Raw genomic sequence first — 25,821 nt, forward strand, 5'->3', positions numbered from 1 at the left:
GAGATTAAAACCTCAAGTAATGATAAAATAGCAATATTACTTTATGTTTGTATAATTCTTTTATTGTCTTAAGATGTTTCTGTACTCATTTTTTTTAATCCTCATATATCCCTGTAATATCAGAGAATTGCAAGGTGTATTTCATTTTGTTTTTGTGTATTCTTTTGAAGAATATAAGATAGTAGTGAGGATAATTATCATAGATTTGGGGAGATAGAAGAGTATTTCCTTCTTTAATATCATTTTCTATAAAACTCTGAGAAGCAAAGGGTAAAGAGATCTCTGTTTATTCTTTTTATACATACAAAATAAAGTTCCTTTTAGTACAAATGGTTAGACACAATTTTAAGTATAGATACTCTTGCCCACAATAGCTGACAACCAACAGAAGTCAGCAAAAGGATTAGTGACCATTTCTACCTAGAGTAAGAAGAGTTGCCATTGTTAATTCTGAATATGGTCTATTCTATTCCAAAAGAAACAAGAGGCCTGGGGATTGTGGCTGGACTGTGGTTCCAGGAGAGAGGAATGGTATGGGTTTAGGAAAGGTTAAGGATGTGACTAGACACTCTGGACAAAGTGAAATGAAATCACGGAAGCTCAGATTACACAAGGAAATGTTTTCAAAACTGAGGGAAAGATCCTAGAGCAAGATTGCCTGGTAAGAGCTTTGAAGGGTGCTGATCCAGACTAAAAAGAAATATAGATTGAATAGGTTTATTTATTGTGGAAAAAACAAAGAATGCAATCTCTACTAATTGGTATTTATAGTTCAGTTCTCAACTATGTTCACAGAATGAATGTGTGTGAGTGTGTGTGTGTTTGTGTGTGTGTGTGTAAACTCTGAGCCCAACATGGGCCTCAAACTCATGACTCCAAGATCAAGAGTTGCATGCTGTACCAATTGAGCCAGCCAGGTGCCCCACGGAATGAGGTTTAGAACTTCAATTTAGCTAGTAAGAAGTTGTGAGTTTTTAAATGCATTGAGGAAAGCTAAAGTGGTAAATAAATCATTCTGCCATCTTAAACTGTCTACGAGGTGTTCAGTGAAAGTAGTGACCTGGTTAGCAGCCAGGAGACCCAAGTTTCAAGTCTGCAGATGAAACATTCAATTGTTATGTAAATGGTGGGGAATAGGGGAATACTCCTTCCTCTTCAGAAGGATCAAATTAATTAACATCATATCATAGCATCAGGGATGTCGTCTGCTAATACCTAGCAGCTTTTCAGGTGTGACTCCCTTGGTTATCTAAAGAGCTTGTCAGTCTCCACTCTGAGCTATTTTTATGTTAGCTGTGAGAAAGTCAAGTAACTGCAGCATCTGTGGCCGTGCTGACTCACCAGGCAAAATGAACAACTGGAACCACTATTTTCTTCTCCCGAAGAATACAGAGATAAACATCATATAGGTGAAATTTCAGAGCTTTGTGGTGTCTGCTGATGGAAATGCCTTTCATACAGCCAGGTTTGTGGAGGGAGGTTTTGTCTCGGTCTCAAGGCTTGCTGATGACCATTACTTTACGGAGAACTTACCAGTACCTTGTTCTTGACTTTAGAATGAAGGTTGGAGATTCACAGGATGTGAAAGAAAGTTGAGGACAAGGGCACCTGGGGTGGCTCAGTGGGTTGGGAATCTGCCTTCAGCTCAGGTCATGATCTCAGGGCCCTGGGATCAAACCCCATGCTAGGCTCCCTGCTCTGTGAGGAGTTTGCTTCTCCCTCTCCATCTGCCTCTGCCTCTTCCCCTCTGCTCATTCTCTGGTTTTCTCTTTCAAATAAATACATAAAATCTTGAGAGAGAAAGAAAGAAAGAAAGAAAGAAAGAAAGAAAGAAAGAAAGAAAGAAAGAAAGAAAGAAAGAAAGAAAGAGAAAGAAAATTGAGGACAAGTCAAAACACCTGATATAGTTTAAGCAAGACCCTTAATAAACAAGTAGAATCGAGATATGCAAAATTAGTTACTAACATAAGTATATTCAGTATGTTAGATGTATTTCAATTTATCATTGCTATGATTTGGTAAATGCAAAAAAATTTTGGAAAGCAAGCTATATAGCTTCTGAATTTCTAACATTATTTATAAGGCTCCTTTACATTTCATTTCCAAGTAAATCATTAATAAATAGGAAATTTGAACTATAAAAAAAGAAATCTGAAGATAGGCTATTCCAAGTGTCAGTATGTAAATAGGTAGATATATGCTGATATAGTAAAACCTCAGTAATTAGGGAGCTAATTGACAGAGTATCTGCAATATGTAATGCATTTTTTCACAATTTTGGTAATTGCATTTTAAAATTGAATGTAATTCACATACCATGTAATTCAGCCATTTCAAGTGTGTAATTAAGTGGGGTTTAATGTAGTCTCAAAGTGGGGGTGCCTCAGTCCATTGAGTGTCTGACTTTGGCTCAGGTCATGATCTCAGGGTCCTGGGGTTGAGCCCCATGTCAAGCTTCAAGTTCAGCAGGGAGTCTGCTTCTACCTCTCCCTCTGCCCTTCCCCCTTCTCCTGTTCTCTTTCTTTCTCTCAAATAAATATATAAAATCTTGTAAAAAATGTATATTCACAAAGTGGTAAAACGATCACCACTATCTTTTTTCAGTACATCTTCATTATCCCAATAGAAATGTTATACCCATTAATAGTCACTCCCAATTCTGTTGTCCTCACGTCCCTGGAAATCACTAATATATTTTGTCTCTGTGAATTTGCCTGTTCTGGAAATTTTACAAAAACAGTTCCATATAACATGTTGTTCTTTATATCTGGCTTCTTTCACTAAGCATAGTGTTTTCAAAGTTCATCCTATTTTTGTGTTTTAGTACTTCACTTCGTATGACTTAATAATATTCCATTGAATGGATATACCACATTTGTTTATCTGTTCATCAGTTGATAGACATTTGGCTTGTTTCTACTTTTTTGGTTGCTGTGAGTAATGCTTCTATGAACATCCGTGTACAAGATTTTATGTGAACATTCATTTTTCAGTTCTCTTGGATCTCTAGGAGTGGAACTACTGGGCCATATGGGTACTCTATCCTTGACATTTTAAGGAACTGCAAAACTACTCCCAAATAGCTGAACTATTTTGTATTCCATTAGAATGTATAAGAATTTCAATGTATCCACATTCTCTAAAAGTTTCTGTTTTATTTTAGCCATTCTAGTGGGTGTGAAATGATATTTTATTGTGGTTTTGATTTGCATTTACCTAATGATGTTGATTATCTTTTCATGTGCTTGTTGGTCATCTGCAAGTCTTTTTTGGAGAAGTATTCAAATAATTAGCCCAGTCTTTAATTGGGTTATTTGTCTTATCAGATATATGATTCATAAATATATTCTCCCATTCTGTGCAATTTTTATTTTCTTGATGGTGTCATTTGATGCCCAAAAGTTTTTAATTTTGATGAAATCCAATTATTTACGTTTTTATTTTGTCACTTGGTGCTAAATCTATGAAACCATTGCTTAATCCAAGGTCACAAAGATGCAATTCTGTTTCTTTCTAGGAATTTTATAATTTTACTCCTAATATTTAGGATGCTGATTCATTCAGAATTAATTTTTATATGTGATTTGAGGTGAAAATCCAAATTCATTCTTTTACATGTGGATATTAAGTTTTCCTAGCAGCATTTGTTGAAAAGATGCTTCTTTCCTCATTGAATTGTCTTGGCACCTTTACAGTAAATCAACTTACCCAAAATACGACAGTTAATTTCTGGACACTCAGTTTTGTTTCTAGTGAGCTATGTGTCTACTTTTATGCTAGTTCCATACTTTCCTAATAACTATCTTTGTAGTAGATTTTAAAATTTGGAAATGTGAGTTTTTCAACTTTGTTTTCCTTTTTCAAGATTATTTGGCCTATTCTGTGTCCCATGTATTGCCATAAGAATTTTAAGTTCAGGTCATTGGATTAAAAAAAAAAGTCAGCTGAAATATTGATAGAGATTGTGTTCAATTTTTGGATCAATCTCAGAAGTATTGCCATTTTAACAATATTAAGTCTTTGAATTTATGAACAGGGGATATCTTTCCATTTATTTAGGTATCCTTTAAATTTTTGTAGTACAAGTCTTGCATTTCCCAGGAAATTTGGAATTGATTCCAAAGTATTTTATTCTTTTTGATGCTATTATAAATGGAATTATTTTTAAATTTTATTTTCAAGTTGTTTATTGCTAATATACAGAAACATAGTTGATATTTGCACTTTGATCTTATATCCTGCATTATATAATAATATATATATAAACTCTAATATTTTTTGGTAGGTTCTTGGGAATTTTCTATATACACATTACATCACCCGCCAATAAGGATAGTTTAACTTCTTGCTTTCCACTCTGGATACTTTTTATTTCATTTTCTTGCCTGATTTTTCTGACTAGCATACCCAGTACAATGTTTAGGACATGTAGTGAGAACAGATATTCTTGGTTCATTCCAGTTCCTAGAGGGAAGCTTTCAACCTTTCACCATTATATGTAATGATAACTGTGGGTTTTTCATAGATATACTTTGGTAGGTTCAAGAATTTCCCTTCTATTCTTAGTTTATGTCTTCATATTTTCTATTACAAAAAGGTATTAGATTTTGTAAAATGGTTTCTTGTGTGTACTGAAATGATAATGTGTGTTTCTATCCTTTATTAATATGTTATATTACATTGATTTTCAACATGCATTGATTTTCATGTTGAACAGACTTTCCAATTCTAGAATAAATCCCACTTGCTTGTGAACAACATGTATAATCATTTTCATTGTTGAATTTGATTTGGCAGTTATTTTGTGGAAGATACTAAGATCTACATTTATAGAGGATATTGATCTTTAGTTTTCTTTTCTGTGTTATCTTTGGTTTTGATATCAGTGTAATACCAGGCTCACAGAATGAGTAGGAAAGTGTTTTTTCTCCTTTTATGTTTTGAAAGAGTCTGTGGAACATTGATTTTAATTCTTTAAAAGTTGAGTAGCAGTTATCAAGGAAGTCATATGGTTCTGGGCTTTCTTCTGTGAAAATATTTTTTTTTTTTCTGGAAACATTTTTGACTATTAATTCAGTCTATTTATTATAATTATGTTCAGATTCTCTGTTTCTCTATGAATCTGATATAGTAGTTTGTGTCTTTTTCATATATTTACTTCCTTTTCTTTTCCTTTAAAGATTCTATCTATCTATCTATCTATCTATCTATCTATCTATCTATCTATCTACCTACCTACCTATCTGAGAGAGAGATAGAGTGATAGAGAAGGAGCAAGCAGGGGGAGGGGCAGAGGGGATCTCAAGTTTCCTCTGGGCTGAGTGCAGAGCCCCATACAGGGCTCAATCTCAAGACCCTGAGATCATGACCTGAGCCGAAATCATGAGTTGGATGCTTAACTAACGGGGACACCAGGCACCCTGACTTCTTTTAGATTTTCTAATTTGTTGGTGTACAATTGTTCGTGGCATTTTCTTTTAAACCTTTTAACTTCTATAAGGTTTATACTGTTCTCTCTTTCATTCCTTATTTTAATCATCTACATCTTTTCTTTTATTTTGTCAGTTTAACTGAAAGTTTATAAATTTTCCAAGAACCAGTTTTTACTTCGTTGAGTTTTCTATTGTTTTTCTATTCTTTATTTCTGTTTTAATTTTTATTTTTTCATCTTTCTATTTGCTTTGGGTTTAATTTCCTTTTTTTAAAATTTTCTTAAGGTGGAAGTTAGGTTGTTGATTTGAGGTTTTTCCTCTTTTTTAATATAGCCACTTGTAACTATATATTTTCCTCTAAGCACTGCTTTTGCTTTGTCCCATACATTTGATACATTGTATTTTCTTTGCATTGCTCTGAAAGATTTTTCTAATTTCCCTTGTGATTTCTGTTTGACCCAGTGATTATTTAGTGGTGCATTGTTTATTTTTTACACATTTTGAATTTCTCAAGTTTCTTTTTGTTATTGATTTCTAATTTCCTTGGCTTTGGGTCACAGAAATTACCTTGTGTGATTTACATCTTTTACATTTATTGAGACTTTTTTTTTTTCCTGATGCGAAAAGGTGCTCTTACTATATAGCATGGGGACAGAATTGGGCAGAAAGAGCTGCACTGGGACTGTGAGGAGGGACTTATTATATACTTTCATTTAGTGGGGGTTAGGATAATGTCAGTCTCTAAGGAAACTGAAAGAAAAGTTTCCAGGACATTGAGGGTCTAGCCATTGTTAAGATATTGCTGCTTTATGATCTATTAAGTGATCCATCTTGGAGTATACTCCATGTTCACTAGAGAAGATTGTACATTTTGCTGTTGTTGGACTAAATGGTCAATAGTTGTGTTAGTCTAATTGGTTTAGAGTGCTATGCAACTCTTTTCATGTTTATCTTCTATATAGTTGTCCTATTAATTACTGGAAGTGAGGAATTGAAATCTCCAACTATTATGGTTGAATTGTCTATTTCTCACTTTGTTTCTGTCAGTTTTGACTTCATAGATTTTAGCTTTCTATGAGTGGTACATATATGTTGACAGTTGTTATATCTTCTTGATGAACTGATTATTTACTGTTTTATAATAACCTTTTTTTTGCCTCATATAAAACTCCTTTTGACTTAAAGCCTATTTTGTCTGATACTAGTATAGCTACTCAATCTCTCTTATACTTGTTGTTTGAATGGCATATTTTTCCATCGTTTTACTTTAACCTATTGTGTCTTTGAATATTAAGTATGTTTCTTACTGACAGCTTATAGTTGCAAATTTTATTATTTAAAAATCCATTCTGTTCATCTCTATCTTTAGATTGATTTAATTAATTCACATTAAATGTAATTATTGATCAGGGATGATTTATATCTGCCATTTTGTTATTTGTTTCCTATACTTCTATGTCCATTTTTGTTATTCTTCCATTCCTCCATTACTGCCACGTTTTGCATTAAATAAATATTATCTAGTATGACATTTAAGTTAATCTGTCTCTATATAATTCTTTTCTAAGAATTTTCCTTGGGGATTACTATGTTTATTTATAACAATCCAGATCAGATTAATGCAATAGTATACAAAAATGTATTCTTATATAACTTCATTTCCTCTTCCTTCCTTTATGCTATCATACAAATTACACCTTTATACAATGTATGTACATCAACACAATTTAAAACTATCACTTAGGAAGCTAACTTTTAAATAAGATAGGAGAAAAAGTTACAATAAAATATGGTTATATTATCTTTTATATTTACCTATGTAGTTACCTTTATCAGTGTTTTTTTAATGTATATTCTCATTATTATCTAATATGCTTTCATTTCAGCTTGAAAGTCTTCCCTTAGAAGACTTTCTAAAGGATTTAGAATTTTTTGTAGGACAGATTAGTTAGCAGTGAATTCTCTGTTTTTGTTTATCTGGAATCTTCTTATTTTTCCTTCATTTCTTAAAGGACTGTTTTGCTAGACATGAATCTTGGTTGATGGTCTTATTTCAGTACTTTAAATATGTTCTCTTATGATCTTCTAGCCTCCAGTGCTTCTAATGAGAAATCAGTTTTTAATCTTATTGTGGATCTCTTGTACAAGATCAGTCACTTCTCTATTGGTATTTTCAAAATTTTTTTTGTCTCTAACATTTTGATTACAGTGTGTTTAATTATGGACTCTGAGTCATTTGTCCATTCTGAGTCATTTGTCCTGAGTTTGATGACTTTCTTGCATGTGTAAATTAATGCTTTCCGTCAAATTTAGGAGTTTTGGTCATTATTTCTTCAACTATTTTTTCTGTTTGTCTTTCTCCTTCATCTTTTTCTGTGACTCCCATTAAGTGCATTTTGGTATACTTGATGGTGTCCTAATGGAATCTGATACTATTTATGATTTTTTTTTCTATCTGTTCCTGAGACTGGGTAATCCCAATTGAATTATTTTCAAGTTCATTGGCTATTTCATTTGTCTGCTCAGATCTTCTGTTGAGCATCTCTAGTGAATTTGTCATTTTAGTCATCATACTTTTCAACTCCACAATTTCTACTTGGTTCTTTTATGTAATTTTAACCTCTTTATTTATAGTATCTATCCATGGAGATATGTTTTTCACAATTTCCTTTATTCTGGCCAGGTTTTCTTTAGTTCTTTGAACATATTTACAATAGCAGATTTAAATCTTTGTTAGTAAGTCCAATATCTGAGCTTTCACAGGGATAGTTTCTATTTACTGTTTTATTTCATATGTGTGGGTTTTATATATATATATATATATATATATATATATATATATATATATATATATTTTTTTTTTTTTTTTTTTTACAATCAAACTTTTATTCTGAGGAACTGGCTGTATAATATCTAAATAATAATAATAATAATAATAATAATAACAACATGGAGGAAGCAAACTATTACTTCCTTCCACCCAGCATATATGTGTGTGTATGTGAGAGAGAGAGAGAGAGAGTTGGGGACAGAAGGTTGGCAGATGTGTGACAGCATTAAGGTGCAGGCTGAGGAGAGCCAGATCCAGGGGGCTGGGAGCCATTACTTTTTGGAGTCCTGGGAGCTGGAGGGGGACTATCCCAGCTTCCTGTTTCCCCCCTCACAGGGCACTGCCCCCAAGCAGGGAAGGGGCTGAGGATGGGGGCGGAGCTGGGGAAGGATGGGAGGTGGAGCCCCCTTTGCCCTCCCCTGTAGGGGGAAGAGAGACCACGGTGTACTTCTGGACACTGCTGGGACCAGAGGATGCAGTGTTGGGGGGTGCAGTGGTGGCTATATATATATATATATATATATATATATATATATATCTCATAATTTTTTGGCTGGAAAGTAGACACTTTAAATTGCATAGTGTTAGAATTCTGTAAATTAGGTCCTTCCTGTCTACCAGAGTTTGCTGTTTGTTTCGTAACTTCGTTGAATTAATTCTATAAAGTCTTTATTGTTTGTCATGTGTGGCCATTGACGTTTCTGCTTTGCTAGCTTCATGATCAATTTAATTATTAGATGGAGATTTTCTTAGTTGCCTGGAACTGATAAGTAACATAGACCCTGCTGGCAAGCATATGGACCTATTGAGGGCATGCCTTCAACACTCAGTCAGGCAGTTTACAACTCTGCCTTAGTCTTCCTGCTTGTTCAGAGCTTCAAGTTTAGTCAGAGGTGAGAACCCAGGGTCTTCTCAGGTCTTTCTTGAGCACAGGTATATACACAGGTCTAGGTATGTACATAATCCTATGCATTTATATTCCCAGGAATAGATGAGAGCTTTTCAAATCCACCTATGAACATTTCTTTCCCCAGCTTTTAGTTTTAAATTTTGTGGTTAGTCCATTGTTTGGCCAACTGTTCTACTGCCTCAGGTATCTATGATGTTCAACAATTGCCTCTGATTGTTTTTGACAAATGCTCCTGGGAAAAAGGCTGTTTCCACTTGGCAAGCTCTGAAATAGGTAAAATAAAGACCAGTCCTTCTGATTCCTTTTGCTTATAATCAGGGGACAGAGCTAACACTCATGCAGTGGCTTTTCAACAAAACAACCTTATTGAAGAGTCTTGACACAACTTGTAAGACATCACTAATTAGATTTCACTTGCCATCTGCTGCACTATCCTTGTCAGAGACCAGTGAAATGTAAATTTAGAACAGATGACAGAGTGAAAGGAGAAAACAACACCTTCCTGATAATTGTGGTTACCCAATCTGTATCCTGGGGAAGGGAGGGGGCAATAGTATCTAAAGGATTGCTTCTTGTTTTAGGATAAAAGGGTTGGTTGGCATTGAATGAATAAATGTGTATATTTTATTTCTTAATCTTTTTGAGATTTTTTTCACTTTAGAGGAGTGAGGAAGGAGGAAAGCAGACTTTATCTTATAGAGGAGAATTTTCCTATGAAATATAACTTTGACAATTATTTTCTTTGATGAAGAGATGTAAAAGGTATATTAAATATGTTTAGATTAAGTGTGTATTTTAGTTTAAAATACACAGGGGATCAAAGATAATTTTTTTTTTCTGGTCCATAATACCTAGCTAGAAGCATGTTTTAATTTCTCATATTGCTGAGATGGCTCCCTGAATAAAATAATGGAACCAGGCTACTAGTGATAAATCTGTCTGATTTTATTCTGGATCTTGGTGGAAATAAACTAAAGTATCTAGTATTTTTGAGGGAACTAGACCCTTGAAGAAGATTGAACTTCTTCATCAGTAAAAAGATAAGGATCTGATCATTTTAAGGTGGAGCCATTCATATTACACCCAAGCTCAATCATACCCATCTGAAATATACTCAGACCATACAAATATGCTTCCCAGGAACTAAAGATAGGAGAATTCATTCATTTTTTCATTCATTCATTCATTTTCTCATTCTTTTATTCATTCACTACTATCAATAAAGTGCCTGTCATGTACCAGCAATTGTTCTTGGTGCTGAGGATACAATAGTTGAGCAAAAACAGATAAATTTCATGTCATCACTCAACCTATCTTCTAGTGGGAAGGTAGACTGTCATTTAGAATGAGATAGGAGGCCACTGGTGGGGTTTGAGCAGAGAGATAACAAGAGTCTCAGGCTATTGTATGCAGAATACATGAGGAGGAAGGGGGTTGGCATTGTCAAAAACAGAAGTAGTTAGGCTTTTGCAGTGGTGTAGATAAGAGGTGATTATTTCTTGGGCAGGGTGGTGGTAGTGAAGGTGGTGACCTGTACTTGATGTCTGTATTTATTTTGAGAGCAGAATATGTAAGGTTGGCTGGTGAATGGGGTGAGGAGTATGAAATAAGGAGGCACTGAAGATGGAAGGTGAGTAGAAGATACTTGGTTGTGGTCAGAGCAACCAAAGGAATGGAGGAGCCATTCTAGTTATTAGAATAGAGGAAAGATAGTTTGTACTACCTCTTTGTTTATGAAACCTAACAAGTCGTTCCTTTGCTTTTTTTAACACTGTGGAATTGTGTGTGTGTGTGTGCACGTGTGTGTGTGTGTGTGTGTGTGTGAGAGAGAGAGAGAGAGAGAAAGAGAGAGAGGGTGGTCGGGGAGAAGTTCAGTTGAAGATTGCAAATGGGCTGCAGAAGAAGTGGATAAGATTGAAGCCAGTACATAATCTTCCCTGCGTGGAAATGGTATGGACTATGTCAACAGAGAAGGAAGACAACAAATGAGAAAAAAGAAGTTATTAGAAGATTGCGTTTTGAATAAAGAAATTTCCAGGGGATCCCTGGGTGGCTCAGCGGTTTAGCGCCTGCCTTTGGCCCAGGCGCGATCCTGGAGTCCTGGGATCGAGTTCCGTATCAGGCTCCCTGCATGGAGCCTGCTTCTCCCTCTACCTGTGTCTCTGCCTCTTTCTATGTCTATCATGAATAAATAAATAAATCTTAAAAAAAAAAAAAAAGGAAAGAAATTTCCACACTTTTTCCAGGCCACTGATGTTCAATTTGGTGAAAAACCGGAGTTCAACTTTTTTTTTTTTTTTTTTTAAAGATTTTATCGATGCATTCATGAGAGACACAGAGAGAGACAGGCAGAGACACAGGCAGAGGGAGAAGCAGGCTCCACGCAGGGAGCCCGACGCGCGACTCGATCCTGGGTCTCCAGGATCACACCCCAGGCCAAGGGCCGTGCCAAACCACTAAGCCACCAGGGCTGCCTTTTTTTTTTTTTTTTTTTTTTAATTTTTTTTTTTTTCAACTTCTTGCCTGTAATGTCTGACAAAGGATAGTTACACCTGGTGTGTTGCATGTAGTCCCTTCAGACATGAAATGGAAGCTATTTTGCGGATGAAGTGATAAATACAGCTTTTTTTCCTCTTATTTTAATTTTCCTTGTATGCTTTACTGAAAGTCTCAAAAAAGGAAAAAAGCCCTATATTGATGGTCTAATTTGTCTCTAAGCTTTAATATAACAAGTGGTTGTGGAGAGTCATTAAATGTAGGCCATGAGGTTAAGGATTGCAGCAGATTCAATAAACATACAAATTAGTTTTTCCTCCAATGATTTATAATCTAAATATGTAGTTTACTAGAGTGAAAGCTCAGAACAGTATTTGGTGGTGATGTAAACATGAATGGTATGAAGAATTGCTTTTAAACATCCAAACATTTGTTGATCATGAATTATGTACTACTCATTTTGCTAAGTATCTTCCATGTGTTACATCACTTAATTCTAAGGAAAAAAAGAAACAAAATCCAGTGGGTTAGATACCAATAATATTACCCTCAGGTAGAGGTTGAGAGGCAGGATTATTATTTGATATTGAGAAGTCTTACATTCAGTAAAGTAAGTTATTTGGCCAAATTTACGTAGCAAGTGGTAAGAACCAGACTTGAACACAGTCTGATTTTGGGGACTAAAACCCATAAACTTTTCACCATTTCGTTTTCCTAAGGGATTTCAGAAGTTGGAGAAATTGCTATGAACTGACATTGAAGTAGTCAAATAAGGTCTCATGGAGGGGCAGGGCTTGGGAAGTTTTCTGAAAGAAGGTAGACTAAGAAAAAGAAAGAGAATAATCAGATTTCAGACATGGTTCCATGAGCAGTTGAGAGGATTTAATGGGTTGGCAAGCACAAACTGTTGTGGGAACAACAGGGAAATCTGGCTTGCTTGTCATCTTGGGTTTTCATTGGGCAGTAATAAGAGGTTAAGTTGGATTAGTGAGCTGAGACCAATTTGTAGAAGATCTTGAATGCCAGCCAAAGTGGTTTACACATCCTCTTTTTAGGCAATGGGAAGCCATTGAAAGAACTTGGATATCATTTTGGAATTATGTCAAACTGGGAGAGAAACATTATGAGAGCTAAGAGATGAGAAAGCCAATGGGGAGGCCATGGCTACAGTTCAGGTATGAGGTGATAAATCATGGACAGTTTTTCTTCTTGTGAATTTGAGTTTCAAAAAATAAAACTGTATATCCCACCTCCCTCTGCTCCTCTCCCCTTTTCTCTCTCTCTCTCTCTTTCTCTTTTCTTTTGAAACTCTTTTCTAGAATTATGGATTTTTAAAGGAGAAAATCACCTTGGATAGAGATCATGTGTCCTAATCTTTTTTTTCTTTCTTTAACATGACTCTGAGCCAAACAAAATTAAGAAACTTGCCTAAGATCGCATGGTAACAAGTGTCAAAGCCAAGACTAAAATTAAATTTGTTTTCTGACTTTCTCTTCAGCACTGTAAGTGTTATCATTCCTGTCTCCACTTTCTTTTGCCAGAACTTCAAGGAAAAGGAACTCCAGAGTTCCCAGATAATTTTCTCCATTTTTTAAAACCCAGGATGCATTGGTGATCCTGTTGCTTTTAGGGGATAAGGTTAATGTTTCATAGCTACTGAAACCCCCCGATTTATAAGAAGTCATTTTTTAAAGATTTTATTTATTCATGCATGAAAGACACAGAGAGAGAGGCAGAGACATAGGCAGAGGGAGAAGGAGGCTCCTTGCGGGAAGCCTGATGTGGGATGCCATCCCAAGACCCTAGGATCACAACCTGAGTTCAAGGCAGACGCTCAACCACTAAGCCACCCAGGTGTCTCAAGAAGTCGTGATTTATAAGGAATACATATTTGGTCATTTAGTTGACCAAAATATGTTTTTTCATATGCATTTGGTTTTTGTCTAGAGTTCTTGGCTCCTACAACCCTGAGAATTTCCTGTGATAAGGGCTATACTTGTATATCTTGTTATGTTAATGAAGGCGACTTGTGGACCCCATTCAGTGGCAGGGACTGGTTGCCAAGAGAACCAACTATGTGATGAGAGGGTTGGAGTTTTCAGTCTTATCTCCAGACCTCAGCAAAGGGGAGAAGGGCTGAAGTTTGAATCACCTAATGGTCAATGACATAGTCAATTACGACTCTGTGGTTAAACCTCCATAGAGACCCAAAAGGATTAGCAGAGCTTCCAGGTGGGTGAGCAGGTGGATACTGGAGAGGGTGGTGTGTTGGAGAGGGCATGGAATCTCCATACCCTTTCTCCATACTTTACATCTGGCTGTCTATCATATCCTTAATAAACTGGTAAATACAAGTGTTGTTCTGAGTTCTGCAAACCCCTGTAGCAAATAATCAAGCCTAAGGAGGAGGTCACTGGAACCTCCAGTTTGTAACTGGTAGATCAGAAGCACAAGTAAGCCTGGGGCTCACAGATGGCATCTGTAGTGGGGGTGAGGGCAGTCACCCTTAACCCATGTGGAATCTGATTCTGTCTCTGGCTAGTGTCAGAATTGAGGTGAATTCTCAGATGCCTTGCTGGTCTTATGAGAAATGCTTGGTGTTTTGTCTGGGGGAAATACTCCCATCCCTACACTCCACCCCAGGTCAGAATTAGGTCCAGGAACCCATGAAGACCAATCAGCAGAAATTATTTTTTTTCATCTGTGTTCCTTGCCTCAAGAGACTCATCTGGATTTTATTATACACCAGAGTTAAACACACTGACGTCCTCTAGAGAAAACAGAGAATCACCTTTCTTGCTATCCCTCCTAGTTAGCAGGGAAGGAAGGAGTTGTTACTCTCTAGAGATCCCTTTTGGCTTGATGAACTCACTGGGGAGATATAAATGCATGGCTTGCTTTCTGGTCCATAAGGAAAAATGACCTTAATGTGAAATGAGTCTCTGAAGCATAGAAAAAGAGAAGTAAAAAGCTATGAATTCTTTCCATTCAAGAAGAGAAACATGGAGTGGTATTTAATCTCCTGGTCCACAAAAGATCCCTAATTTCTGAGCTTCTTTAGAAGGTCTCAGCTATAAACTTCTTTTTAAAAAATATTTGATTTATTTATTCATGAGAGACACAGAGAGAGAGAGAGGCAGAGACACAGGCAGAGGGAGAAGCAGGCTCCCTAGGGGGAGCCAATAGGGAATTTGATCCTGGAATCTGAGGATCACACCCTGAGGGGGAAGGCGGATGCTCAACTACTGAGGCACCCAGGCATTCCTAAGCTAAAAACTTCTTCATCAACTCTTGCATTGGGAAAGGGGAATGAAACTTCCACAGCAATTTTATAAAAACAAAAAAACAAAAAAAAAACAAAAAAAACAAAAAAACAAAAACAAAACAAAACACACAACACAAAAAACGACAAACTTTAATTTTTTCAGTGTTAATAGTTTTGAGTTTTATATGGAATTTTTTCATCAAAGGTTTCTCCCTGGGGCAGCCTGGGTGGCGCAGTGGTTTAGTGCCTGCCTTCAGCCCAGGGCGGGATCCTGGAAACCCGGGATCAAAGTCCTATGTCGGGCTCCCTGCATGGAGCCTGCTTCTCCCTCTGCCTGTGTCTCTACCTCCCCCGTCTCTCTGTCTCTCATGAATAAATAAATAAAAATCTTAAAAAAAAAAAAAAAGTTTCTCCCTAACAAGGAAAGTACAGTGACTTTTAATCCAAAGCAGACAGCAGCAGTACAGAGGCCCCTGCCAAGGCAGAGATGATAGGAAAAATCAATATCCCATAATTAAATCTGTTGAATTGACAGTAAAAAAAAGAAAAAAGTCACAGTTTTAATTTAGATATTGGCTGCCCAGAGAAGAAATATTCTGACAGTAGTAAAATGGGGATTTGGGTTTCATTTATTCCTTAGATAATAATGAATAGTTGCCTACCACATGCTGGTCACTGTGCTGAATTGGTGCTAAGAAATTAGCAGAACAAGATGTACATGGATGTCTGCCTCGTGCTGCCCCTTGATGATAATCCCCAGACTGTACATTCCTAGTAGGGCTGGGTAACTTTTGTATTCCTCAGGAGAAGAGTGACACATATAGATGTGATAATAAATATTTGATGAATTAATGAATATGTTTTTATACAATACTTTTGCCTTTTAAATATAACTTTATATCTTACTCTAACTTGTAAAGTAGGCAGTATCCATCCATCCTCATTTTCTTGGCTGTCTTTGTCAGGAAATGAGTGTTCAGTTTTTCTTCAAAGGGGACACCTGCGTGGCTCAGTGGTTGAGCATCTGCCTTCCGCTCAGGTTGTGATCCTGGGGTCCTGGGATTGTGTGCCTCATTGGGCTCCCAGAAGGGAGCCTGCTTCTCCCTCTGCCTGTGTCTCTGCCTCTCTCTCTCTCTGTGTGTGTCTCTCAGGAATAAATAAAAAATAAAGTCTTAAAAATTTTTTTCAAAGGATTTTTTTTTCTTTTTTAACATTATGGAGATTATCATTAGTTCTTGGTTTTTTAATTTTTTCTTTTATAATTTCCCATTCTGACAACTTTTTGCAAAGATTATTAGTGGATTTAAAATCTCAGAAATTAAAGAAATAATTCTTACTTACATCTGTTAAGTAATATGATGTGGTCCAAAATGTCATCCAGCAGTAATAGGTAAATTCAAGTGACTATTGGCTGGCTGGCCTCAGAACTGCTGGTAGAGCCTAAGATCTTATTGTTGACTTACATGTGTTTGGCAAATTCTTCACAGATAGTTGTTGGTCTCAAGACAAAACTTGAGAAACCTCAACCTTAGTATTAACTGTGTCAGTGGGAGTGATACCTGTGTTTATTGAATCAGTTGTATATGGGATCAAATGCTGTGTAGAAATGTGAATTAACTGGTTATATATTTTTGATTTAAACAACTGATATTGTGGGGGCTCAGTCTATTTGCCAAGCTGGCCTACCCCTTACTCTGGTCTGATTTCATTTTTATAAAATTCTTTTAAAGATTTTATCTATCATCTATCTATCTATCTATCTATCTATCTATCTATCATCTATCTATCTATCTATCATCTATCTATCTATTTACATAGAAAGCATGCATGTGTGTGCAGCGAGTGGGGGGAGGGGCAGAGGGAGAGGGAGAGAATCTCAAGCCGACTCCGCACTGAACTGAAACCAAGAGTCAGATGCTTAACCAACTGAGCCACTCAGGCACCCCTAATCTAGCCTGATTTCAACTGAACTTGTCCTTACCTTGTTATCTTTTGAATTGTTCCATTGGGTATTTGAATGGTATTATGAAATCAGAGTTGTCAAAATAACCCAGAGAAAACCCATTTTCATCTTCACTCTATTGGTTTTCAAATGAAAACATGCAAGCAACTAATATGATAGCTGGGAAAATGGGGTAAGGGGCAGGTGTAACCAGACTTTTGGAGATGGTGCTGCTCCAGGTGAGATGCTAGAGGTTCTCAATAGCATGTGTTTTAGGTTCCTGAAATTGTGAGCAATACTGTCCTTTGTAAAATACATGATTTCTTTATAAGTGTTAATTTTCTTCCTTTCCCCAGTGTATAGTAGAAAACACTGCTTCTCACACTAAAGGTGCATACAGATTCTCTGGGGTCTTGTTAAGATGCAGATTCTGGGGTGGGACCCACATTTCTGCATATCTAACAAGCTTGCAGGTTGGTGCCCATACTTTGAGAAACAAGGGCATAAAGACTAATTGGTTTAGATTTGGACTAACCTAAGTCCAGTGTCAACTCTGTGTAACTTGCTTAACGACATTGACGTTTGAACCCAGGTCAGTTCTTCTGGTCCATCTTTTAAAGACTTCAAGTTTTCCTCTACATGCGCTCTGGGGTGGTCAGCCATTTAGTGATATATTGCTGGGTGTTAGAGGTATTGAGGCACACCTGAGCTTGGTCACTTCTGTTCCCTGCTCTCTAGATGTTGACTTTCTGAGCACTTTGCATGACAAACACACACACACACACACACACACACACACACACACACACACCATCCTGGCCATGCTAACTTGTCCTTGGTAACCCTAATGGCCTGTATCTTTACAAGCAGCCCTGGTCTTAAGATGAAGAAGTTGACATTGGTTTTCCCTTTTTCTCTATCCAAGCAGTGTGTATTTAGAAAGCTCTGGGTGCAATGTCTGGCTAATAGTACCCCATGCTGTTCCATCTTATTCCTGAACCTTCCATGCGTCTCTTTACCTTTATAAATATTCTTCTCCTGCATCATGCTGCTTCCTGTTACTAGGATGTGCGGTGAATAGTGAAGATGTTTGCTCAATCTCAAATACTCGGCTTTTTTTTTAGACTTCAGAGCTGGCTGTGCCTGGGGACACTAAAATGATCAAGCCGGGTATCATTCATTCAGTCTGATGGGCCCCATTTCTCCATTTATCCAGTCACAGATGGATGGGAGATTTTTACATCATTTTATTGTTTTACTGAAGCTTGATGGATTCTCTTTTAGGAATTTACTTGCTTCTCCTTCTCTCTCTGACTTCCTTTGTTTTAGGGATCCTGGTAGTTCAGGGTCTGCTTGTCAAGACCCTTAGTTATATTACCTGTTTCCCAGTTGCTGGCCAGGGTAATTACTATTCTTAGCAGATAGGAAAATATGCAATTAATGTTAAAGAAATGAATTCTAATAACATCATTTCCCTTTAGGTTGTCTGGCTTTTGAAGCCTGGGTCTCATGTAGTTAGTTGCTCCTGTATTCAGTAACCTCTTAGGACTGGCACTGCTGATTCATTGTTTAGTAGTTTCAGCTGAGATGCTTTTGTTTGGCTATTTTCAGGAGATCAGAGGCTTTTTTTGTATATTTTTTTCCCCCAAGAGAAGAAATACATCCTACCAAAAACCACAGGTTTACCAGTCAGAGGTAAAAATAGGTAGGCTGGCTGGAAGATACATACATCCCACCTAAAATGTTCAAAGTGAATGTGAAAGAGGCCAAATTCTGGCCTGCATTCTACTTTGGAAACACCTTTTAGAATTTGAGGTCTACCTTTATTTATTTTATTTTACTATTTTAAAAAATATTTTATTTATTTGACAGAGTCAGGATGAGAGAGAGAAAGAGAGAGCATGCATACACAAGCAGGGGCAGGCAGAAGCAGAGGGAGAGGGAGAAGCAGGCTCACCACTGAGCAGAGAGCCAGGTGATGGACAACAAGGGGCTCGATCCCAGGACCCTGGGATCATGACCTGAGCTGAAGGCAGATGCTTAACTAACTGAGCCACCTCAGCACCCTGAGATCTAGCTTTTGGGGGCCTAACTTCCCTGGTTTACCAGGGACTAAAGGGTTCCCTGGGATGTAGGATTTTTAAGCTAAAACTGCAACATACCTGGACAAACCAGATGGTTGGTCCCCCAAGGTCCAGCATACTCAGTGCATATAAGCATTTTCTTAGACTGTAGTGAAATAAAGCTTTAAAACAGCAAACACTAGCTGGATCAAATAGCTTCACCTATTAAAACTAAAAAGAATTTTTTTTTCCTATGTAAGTTTGTAGTTTTCAATGGAGAAAAAAGTAGCAATGCTCACTATTTTATTCTTATAAGCAAAGCAGGACTTTAAACTCTATTTGAGGGATGACCCCTTTTCAGAAATTAGAGACACTGAATTTATTGCCAGCCAGTCATAGCTGTCCATCTGCTAATTCTCTCCACATAGAGGGAGCAGCTGTCATTTCAGAAATGCTACAGTAGATAATAAGATTGGGTACGTTTCATCTTCAAATGCTTAAAACAAATCTCTGGGAAGAACAGCAGCAGTTTCTCTGACTGCATGAATCTCTGATATTATTAACACAAAATGCCAAATGGATTTGGAGATTGGAAGCAAATGGATTTGCTTTAAAAGGAAAAGCACTCAAGTTACGTGTAGTACATATTGTGATAATCTGCAATTGCATAGGTATAGGAACTGCTGTAGCAATAGGCATACATAGAGATACTCTCCAAATCATAGCCATGCAGAGCCCTGAATACAAATACAAAAATATGGGCTTCCAAATCCATACAACCTTTGGGTATGAAGGGAATGCATCACTGTCTCCAACCGCAAAACAAAATTTACCTGACACTAACAGGTTCCTCAGTCTTACATGGGTCCAATTTCTCCAAATCCACGTAATTAGATAATCTTAGGTGCCATCTGCCAATCTCCTCTGCACTATTTAATATCCCAAAGTCCAATTTACATAGTTATTCCCTTATACTTTTTTCTTAGATGAATTCTTTTCTTTTTAGTCTTGTTGCTTTCACCTTTAAGTCTGCTCAAGTGGTAATTGAAACTGATCACAGCCTTTTGTTTGGGATTCCTAACCAAAGTATCCCTTCCAATAAACCTGCATATAGCTCCTTCATTATTCTTCATAATGAAAAAAAATAAGATGAGGAGAGGAACCAATAAACATAGTCCAAGTACTTCTCTCCATCCCTGAGCATTATAGAAAGGGATGAAGATGTACATTCAGACATAGATGGGGATGTTCACATGGATATAGGTATGGACATGACATAGAGACATGGGTAGAAATACAGTTATATAGATATTTCTCTAGAAGACGTTATTTTATTTGATCCTCAAAATGATTCAGGGAAGCAGGTTATGCATAGCTATATATATATATTTTTTTTTGCTTGTGAAAATATTAACTCTGAAAGAGCATCCCAAATCCCATATCTGGTGACAGAACTGAGAGTTGGGAGTGGGTCTTCTTAACCCTAAACCCAGGGCTTATTCTGATTGAGGCATAAACTTCACTTTTTCTATTTTTGAAACTTGTAATCTAGAATGTAGTTTTGCTATGTGGTGACCTATAAGCTTTTTCCCATTGTCTCTGTACTTGGTCTCCACAGAGCATATAGAAAGAGAGAGGTGACATGGAATTGATGGCTACTGGACATATATAATACTTGCATTTTCATTTATACAAATAGAAATGCTTTTAAGGTATCTTGACTGATTTCATCACTTTCAATGTTACCAAGAAAAAACAAAACAAAACAAACAAATCTCCAGTGTTGATGAAAATCCAGGTCAAGGCAAGGAGAGTCACAGAGCAGTTAGTGTCCTGAGGCTCTGGGATGATGTGCCTTCAAGTATCTTGATTTGAGAAAAGAAATTCATTTAAACACAGCAAATGTGCTCTGAAGCAAGTCTGGAATGCCTGCTTCTTTCTGTTCCTATCAGTATTAAAGATCTCCTTTATATTTTACCTCCATCCCTGGTCGCCAAGCAGAACAGATAAACCCTATTTCTAGATGTCGTTGCTATTAAAAAGAGGAAGGGAGGAAAAAATAGCGAGAAAAGAACAAAAAAAGTCAGAGAAGAAGATGAAAAAACCTACTATTTCTCAAGTCAAAATATTTTAATGGTGAGATCGGGATAAATGATTAATCTAAAGATTTTTGGTTTCCAGCGAGCTGTAAGAGGAGGCTGACAAGCAGCAGGCAACTAATATTTAAAGATAATTTCAGAAACATGAAGATGAGAAAGTGGTGAAAGAGGGAGGCTGAACCTCTTTCCTTCCATCTCCAAGATTTATTGAAAATAGTGATTTTTTAAAAAGCACAGAAAATGTATCTGATTCTATAATTAAATGCTAGTGCACTTATTCATTCCAAATTATTTAATGAATACCAATTCTGACAGTTATTAAAGTTTTGATGGTAATAAAGTGATTGTTCCTGCCCCCAGGAGGCTCACAGTCCAAGGAAAGAGAGGTAAAAATAACTAAATAGCTGTAAAACCCTACCCAAAGTGGTTTTATGAGGACTCTGATTAATGGGACCTCTGGAAGCTATTGCAACAAATAGGAGCAGAATGTAATGGCCTGGGGATCAGGAAAAGTTTCCCTGAAAGTTGCATAATCGGAAAGGGATGGAGCTGTGGGGAGTCCTGGCAAAGGGACAGCAGACACAGTTGCTCAGAGGGATCTGTGACTCGTTTGATGAAGCTAGAGTACAGAAGGACAACAGGAGATGTGGGGTGGGGCTGGCAGAAGGTTGATGGGGATGCTAGACTGCTACCCCTCAATTGGTGGCATCTCTCTTGTTAGGGATCTTGAGTAAACAGCATCTTAGCAGGACTGCTGTGGGCCTCCCCTGAGCATGGGCTGTACTTGGTCCTCTCTGAGTATCTCTTTTTGGATGACTTTAACCTGAGAGCTCAGCATCTCAGCTTCCCTCTGAATTGCAGGCAGCACTGTTCTAACCAGCTGCGTCAACCAGCTGCGTCAACTTTGTAAAGTAACTTGATACTTTCAGATGTGAACATCTCCATTTCCCACATGAGGGGATGGATGACGCTGAGCTCATTTCTAGCGCCAGTATTCCATGATGATATCTTTGAAAAAGGTACTTTGATTCTTTGGGTAAATGTCAAGTGTTTTCTGTCATCTGTATGGATAGAAAGGAAGCATGGTGATAGGAGAAAGAGTCTTATGCTTTTTCAGAGGAAAATAGACCTGGATGTAAAGCCCAGTTCTTAGTTATGCGATCTTGGGCCATTTATATAATATTTTTAAGCTTCAATCTCTTCACTGGGATGGAATACTTATCCACCTGGCAGAGTTATTGGGCCAGCTGGAAATAGTGTATATAACACACCCAGCATGACAGTTTGAGCTCAACTTAATTATTCGTAGAATTGAAGGTCCCAGAGCCCAGAGAAATTTATCAAATTCATTCTTTGCAGATGCATATAATGGGGAACTACGTTTCCCAAACTTTGTCTTAAAACTGTGATAACCCAATATCAAGTCAAACATGGCTTCCAGTTCTTTTGGGGGCTGTGAATAATCACAACACTTTGGGAGCTTAAATGACAGATCTGCAGCTTTCTGGACATCTGCAATTGATGCCAATTGGGCAGAAGTCAGAGGGACGTTGGATTCATTAGTTTGTTTGTCTTGTCGAGCTTTATTTTCCCATGTTATTTTCTTCTCAACAAGTATTTATTTGCTCCTTGTTTGTTCTTGCAGTCACAGATGCTCACTGAAGGGGGAGGATTTGAACAGACAATGGCTCTCTCCCAGTGCTCATCTCCAGCCAACAATCTACCATGCCAAAGGACTCCTGTACTACCTGAGTAGAGTTGGCCGAAGTCCCAGGGTGAGTCACTTCCTTCTGCTTCCACATTCTTGGCTGGTTCCTTCCATCTTTCACGAGGCAGCTTACTTTCTGTCAAGGAAATAAACCCAGATACAAGCCAAAGACCCATGTGTGACAAGCTTTAATGGGGGATGTCTTCATTTCCTAAGGCTGCCATAACAAAGTGCCACAGACTGGGTAGCTTAAAACAACAGAAATACATTCTCTAACTTTTCTGAAAGCTAGACATCTAAGATCAAGGCGTCAGTAGGCCATGATGTCTCTGAAGGCTCTAAGAAAAACCCTCCATTGCCTGTCCCTAACTTCTACTGTTGCTGGGAGTCCTCGGTATCCCTTGGCTTGTGGCAGCCAACCTCAAATTTCTGCCTCTATCTTCATATGACCATTGTGTGTGTGTGTGTGTGTGTGTGTGTTTGTGTGTGTGTACAGATTTCTCTCTTCTCCTAAGAACAGCACTCATTGGATTAGGGTGACCTAATTAGGGCCTACCATTGTGAGTATGGCCTCATCTTAACTTCATTTTCGAAGACCTGTCTCCAAATAAGGTCAGGTCACATTCACAGAAGCTAAGAATTAAAGCTTTGATATATTTTTTTATTTTTTGGAGGGGGGAGACACAACTTAACCCACAATGGGGGAAAACCATTGGTTCAGTAACCATTGATAAAAGCTGTGCAAACGTTGTATTTTATCCCATTTTCTACATCTTTATTACATCTTTATTTTTTTGTTTTTTAAGTTATTGGTCAAAAAAGAATATATATATAAAGTAGTGATTGGAAGAAATCCTTTAGATGTTCATATTCATGTTCAACTAGAACTTATTCAGTTCCAAATATGATTCTGGCACTGTTCTAGGTACTTTACTTCCAAGCCTATACCAGTTGTACAATTGAAGGAAAACAGATGACGTACAGTCCAGCACTCGACATTACTCCAATTACTTCCACTTATGACTTTTTATTTCATAATTTTTTTACTTCCATACTTCAAATTTTGATCTTTTACTAGGCAAGCAACATGTGGTACTTTACTCTCTTGTGATACTGGGCAGTGGCAGCAAGCCATAGCTCCCAGCTAGCCAGACATTCAAAAGGATAAACAACCCATACATATACCACAATTCTGTACCCATACGATCATTCTGTTTTTCACTGCCAGTATAGTATTCAATAAATTATATGAGATTTTCAGAACTTTATTATAAAATAGGCCTTGTGTTAGACGATTTTGCCCAATTAGGTGTTCTGAGCATTTGTAGGGTAGGTAAGGCTAAGCTATGATCTTTGGTAGGTTAAGTGTATTAAATACATTTTCAATGTGTGATATTTTCAATTTATGGTGGATAACAGGATGTAATCTCATCATCAATTGATGAAGGTCTTCACTTGAAACCAGAGGCCTAAGGTCAAGATAAGGACAGAAGCAATGGTAGCCAAGTTCACTGTATAAAAACAATAATTTATTGACTACAAACTGTGAACATACCCTCTTCAAAAGTATGAAGGGACATATGCCTAAATTTAGAGAGTTTACCAAACCTAAGACACTTAGAATAGTGTGCAGAAGCTCACAGTTAGGCCAAACAATAACCTCTACCATTAACCACTTTTTGAACATATATGATTAAAACAGTGGCACATTCCTTGAATATCTATTGAAATATTAGATGAATATCTAGTATGGAATCTTATTGAAATCTCAAAAAGATTATGGGGTCAGGTGGTTTTCCTGACATCACCAGGCAGTATATGGCAGAGTTTGCATTCAGTTCTTTCCTGTTTTTCATCCTGCAACTTAATCTATCTTTATCATTTACTCTGAGAGAGGATATTGGGATCCCCAAGACAATCCTCAGGTTCACTGATTCCTTAGAAGGACAAACAGAACTCAGAATAGCTGCTTTGCTCATAATTATAGTTTGTTACAGTGGAAGGATACAGATTAAAATCAGCAAAGATAAAGGCTGCATAGGGCAGGATCCAGGAGGAACAGGTATAGGTCTCCAGGTGTCTGGTCCCAGTGGAAATGCATAGACAGTGCTTAATTCAGCAGTGATGTGTGATAATATGAAAGGTACTGCCAACAGGGAGGCTCATCTGAGCTTTGGGTCCAGTGTTTTTATTGGGGCTCCATTATGGTTATGGTGCCCCACATGGCTGATCTTAGTTACCGTCTCCAGCCCCTGTAGAATTCAAACCAACATTTAAAGGTCCAAGACCCCCACCATAGATCACATTGTCAACATCAACCATCTGGCATGACCTAAGGCCCCAGGTAAAGAAAGAAAGACATTTTTTATCTAGCAGACTATTGCAGGAGTGTCCAGGTGATCTCCCAGGAGCCAATCACCTAGAGCCAGACCTTTCTTTGGAAATTGCAGGGTTTGAGTCAACACTTTACTGAAAAGAGAACAAAGAATATCCTTTTCCTTTAAGAATCCTTGTTCTACACTGGTCAAATGTGCAATACTTTCATCTCATCCCCACTTCCTCCACCTAAGGAGACACTGCTTAGTGTCTATGCTGTCTGCCCTCTAGAAGCAAGCTCATAGCCTGTATAGCAGAGCACCAATCTTATGGTCAAAGCCTGAGAAGAATGTGTTCTTTGAGAAAAAATCCTTAGCCTCTAAGAAGAGAGACTTATAGGGAAAGAGGTCCTTACTTGATATACATTTAAATATACACGCATTCAACCCATAACGAACAGGATTCCTCCCTGACAACCTCTAATTGAAGAGCAGAACATTTATTTTAAAGCATGACAGGTGAATGCCTTGTTTAAAAAATATAAATAAACATTAATTAACTGTAAACATGACAGCTACAGACTTGTTTCCTGCTGGGACCATCTGAGAGGTGGGTGAGAAACAGCTGAGTACTAAATGCTATTCACAGTGTTACAAAACTCTCTAATGGGCTCAACATCACCTTTTAGTTACCTGTGAGGCTGTATTTAACCAGCTGCCTGCTGACAGCAGAAGCACTGCCACTCATTCTGTGCTCAGGC

The 25,821-nt window shown here is 37.4% G+C and overlaps 1 protein-coding gene across 10 annotated transcripts in view; it reads left to right on the forward strand.

The window, feature by feature from the left end:
* The window catches only part of AGBL1 (ATP/GTP binding protein like 1), a 585,877-nt gene that overhangs the window by 209,739 nt on the left and 350,317 nt on the right, over positions 1–25,821 (forward strand). For all 10 annotated transcript variants that reach the window (XR_005357034.1, XM_038532779.1, XM_038532775.1 and 7 more), the window contains exon 14: positions 22,683–22,812. Coding sequence is in view for 9 of the 10 variants with exons in the window: in XM_038532779.1 (XP_038388707.1) it covers positions 22,683–22,812 (130 nt within the window). In the remaining variant the exon portion in view is untranslated. The remainder of the gene's footprint in view (positions 1–22,682; positions 22,813–25,821) is intronic.

This window comes from Canis lupus, chromosome 3, assembly GCF_011100685.1.
Source record: "Canis lupus familiaris isolate Mischka breed German Shepherd chromosome 3, alternate assembly UU_Cfam_GSD_1.0, whole genome shotgun sequence".
Classification (NCBI taxonomy): domain Eukaryota; kingdom Metazoa; phylum Chordata; class Mammalia; order Carnivora; family Canidae; genus Canis; species Canis lupus.